Genomic DNA, 3724 nt, shown 5'->3' on the forward strand with positions numbered 1-3724 from the left:
CAAAACTTAGAAGCACCATTATGTTCGACATTTTTCCGTCAATCGTTAATGATTTGGTTAATGAGAAAGTTGACTGTTTTGCCATCTTCTATTTCAGATGCCACCAAAGAGAGGAACTAAGCTTTCGCGCACCATGAGAGCCAGAGTTGATGCTCGCGAGGTTGTAGATGACCAGTCTCCCCCAGTGGATGTTCAGACAGAAGGTGTGCCACCAGTAGCCCCACCGATTGATCAGGCTGCGCTCATGTAGATGGTTCAGGCAGCAGCTACACAAGCCGCTCAGGCCGCCATTCAGCAGGTTACCCAGGAAGCAGCTCGGGTAGCTGCGCAAGAAGCTGCTCGGGTAGCAGCACAGGAAGTTGCTCGCCCAGTTCGCTGCCGCTCAGTTTCCACCACAGCAGGTCCCACCGCAGCAGATTCCACCGCAGCAGGTCCCACCGCAGCAGATTCCACCGCAGCAGGTCTTACCGCAGTAGGTTCCAGCACCGCAGATTCCTCAGGTACCATTGCAGCAGGTTCCAGCACCGAAGATTCCTCAGGTACCATTGCAGCAGGTTCCAGCACTGCGGATTCCTCAGGTACCATTGCAGCAGGTTCCAGCACCGCAGATTCCCCAGGTACCATTGCAGCAGGTTCCAGCACCGCAGATTCCTCAGGTACCATTGCAGCAGGTTCCAGGCCAGCAGATTCTGCCACATCCACCGCCATTACCACAGGTTTATCCAGCTCATGATGAGAGGTATTACCGACTCACCAGTATGATGAAGAACATGGGTATGGAGCATTTTGTAGGAACAGTGGATCCTACAGCCGCTTATGATTGGAAGCTGAGTCTACAACGAAAGTTGGAGAATATTGACTGTCCCTCAGAGTTTAAGTTTAGATTGGCTATGCAGTACTTGCGTGGAGATGCATTGGTATGGTGGGAGGGAGTGCGATTGAACCGTGGGCCTGACATTCTCACTTTTGCAGAATTTTTTGAGGAGTTTGATAGGAAGTATTTTCCAAAGGAAGCTATGGATAGAAAGAAGAGGGACTTCGAGCATGTGAGCCAGGGTGACTTGTCGATCAAGCAGTATGAGGTTAAGTTCAACCAGCTTCGCAGGTTTGTTGGAGGTGGTATTCCTAAAGAGGAGTTGATCAGGAAGTTTTTGGATGGGATGCGTTTGGAGATTCGCAACAGGTGTGTTGTCGTCACTTACTATAGATTGGGAGACTTGGTGGAGAAAGCAGATGAACAGGAAGCATGTTGGATAGAGGAGCAAAAACTTCACAAATCAGTTCAGACCAAGTCTGGAAAGACTACAGAGTCTCAGAAGAAGACATGGGACCAGCAAGAGACACCGAGTTGTGCTCGTTGTCATCGTCATCATAATGGAGAGTGCATAAGGTGTCATTCATGTGGACGGACAGGCCACATGTCGAGAAATTGCCGGTTTAAACCAATAAATTCAGATTTTGAGAGGCAGGTTGTTGCACAAGACAAGTCATCTAAGGATTGCTATGGTTGTGGTCAGCCAGGTCATATGTTGAGGGATTGCCCGACGAGGGAACATGCAGAAGATTTATCGCCGCCTAAGCGCTAAGCCATCGATCCACGAGCTTATGCTACACAAGATTAGGAGGAAGTGAGCCATGAGCCAGTAGGCATCTTTGTTATTTGCAATTCTTGTGGTTTAGTACGTTGATGTTCTTTGTAAACATTTGCTGCTTAATTGGTAAACTCATACATATTCGGTTTTAGTTCATGCCTTTTTCTACGATAATTTGAAGATGAAACCGAGTCACTGAATCATGATTTGAATTCAAGGACGAATTCCTATTTAAGTGGGGGAGAATTGTAACGACCCTGTTTTTACAAACCATATTAAATTCCAGTTTGATTATTTTTTGACTAAACCAGATATGCTTATATACTAATTATAAGTATTTCTTTTATTTCTAAAACCTAAAATGTAAACAGTAGCGCAGCCTTTATTTTTCACATCATCTTCTTCATATTAGCCATCTCATTCCATCTCCACGTTTTTCTCTCCATTAGCTGATCCAGTGACCATCATTGACCGTCATCTTCTGAGAGTATGTAGCCAACTTTTTTCTCTATGTTATATTGAAAGCGGATCTCCAATTGGATTTGTATTCTAAAAGTTATGTATGTTTTATCAAAGGGTAGTTCTGCATAACACATCTGAGACCAGTATTGGAAAAAGTCGGGAATGGATTATCAAATCATTGAATTTTGATGCCAAACTTTCGTGGTAAGTTATAGACTCACAGAATACCTGTAGAAGAAAACGGATCATCATTTGGAATTTTGGTTGTAATGTTATGATTGTTTATTTGGGACTGATCTCTGCAGAGCGAATCCACGAACAGTCAACTTCATAAACGTTTTTCCGTTTATCCAGACTGGCCTAAAAAACGAGCGAGATACCATTGGAAAGGTCTCGTTCTCAGCTTTCCGGATCATCTTTCAGATCGTCAAACCGAGGTACGGTTAAGAAGTTATGGTCATTTTGGTTTCGGTTATTAAATCTGTTCAAATCCGAAAAATCATAAACTTAGTCTTCTAATTTGGAAACCCTAAATATATTTTAGGAAAGTTTCTATTTTTGGAAAATTTCTATTTTTAGAAACTTTTAGACCTAAGTTGTTATTTCTCGTATTGCAGTTGACCGCATCTTCCGTTGTTCATCTCGGTCAGTGGCTAAGGTGAGGACTATTCCGATTAAATCTCGAACTAGTTTAGTATTACTACTATGGAAATTCTAGTTCGAAACATGTTCCGTCTCTGTGAATCGAGTCTGTTTGAGAGTCTTGTTTGTTTATTATTAATATTGATTGTTAAACCGGAATAGGATAATAGAGGATTCAACGGTTGAATGAATTGAGTGATGTTAAAACTGTTATATAAATATATATATATAATATGTATTGGTTAGCCGGATACAGAGAAGTACTTCTGTATCGGCATATTTATGTGAAGATTACGGGGAGTACAGGGAAGCACTTCTGTACCACGTATGAGTTGCGGGAGTACAGGGAAGCACTTTTGTACTACGTAGCAATTGTTTGTGTTGAGATTGCGGGGCGTACAGGGAAGCACTTATGTACCACGCATGAGCTGCGGGAGTATAGGGAAGCACATACTTATGGTATACACGAATATTTATATGCTTATATCCGTAGAGGAGAATGTGGGGTGCAACGAATAGCTATGCACCATCAGCGCATTGATTGTTATGTGTGGCCCATTAGGTGCCGTGTTTGTTTCATGCTAGATCTATGCCTACATAGTCGTAGTGCTATGTAATGAGTCAGTGGTTTGCGGTTTAGCATCCCATACCTCACTGAGTGATTCCCCTGTTACTCACCCTCTTTTTCCCCTTTTTCAGGTGAGTCTGACGAGTAGGATGTCGATCGGACGGATGGTGTTTCTAGGCGTTTTCATTTGTTTTATTCTCAGACTTATATTCTATTATTTTCCGCGATTATTTCAGTATTTGAATTATTGGATTTATGGATTTATTTCGTTATTTATATGGAAATCGACTTTGAGACTTTTATCGGATTTTGAGACACAATTGTGGTTTGTTAACACGCCTGTATCAAGTGAGGATGAAGCGGGTGTTACAGATCCATCCTGGTTTGATAAGAATCATGACGATATTGCCATATGTCCGAACATGCTAATCTGGAATCATCTTGATAGAAGGTGGGATAT

The 3724-nt window shown here is 42.5% G+C and overlaps 1 protein-coding gene across 1 annotated transcript; it reads left to right on the forward strand.

Moving 5' to 3' along the window:
- The first annotated feature begins 770 nt into the window (after positions 1 to 770).
- LOC108834380 (uncharacterized) lies at positions 771 to 1586 on the forward strand. Its single transcript, XM_018607713.1, has one exon. It carries the CDS (start codon positions 771 to 773, stop codon positions 1584 to 1586), a length of 816 nt encoding a protein of 271 aa, XP_018463215.1.
- The last annotated feature ends 2138 nt before the right edge of the window (positions 1587 to 3724 follow it).

This window comes from Raphanus sativus, unplaced genomic scaffold (assembly GCF_000801105.2).
Source record: "Raphanus sativus cultivar WK10039 unplaced genomic scaffold, ASM80110v3 Scaffold5451, whole genome shotgun sequence".
NCBI classification, from domain to species: Eukaryota; Viridiplantae; Streptophyta; class Magnoliopsida; order Brassicales; family Brassicaceae; genus Raphanus; species Raphanus sativus.

Excerpts from the sequence above, each read along its gene's own strand:
- LOC108834380 (XM_018607713.1), top strand. The coding sequence starts at position 771 with ATGGGTATGGAGCATTTTGTAGGAACAGTGGATCCTACAGCCGCTTAT.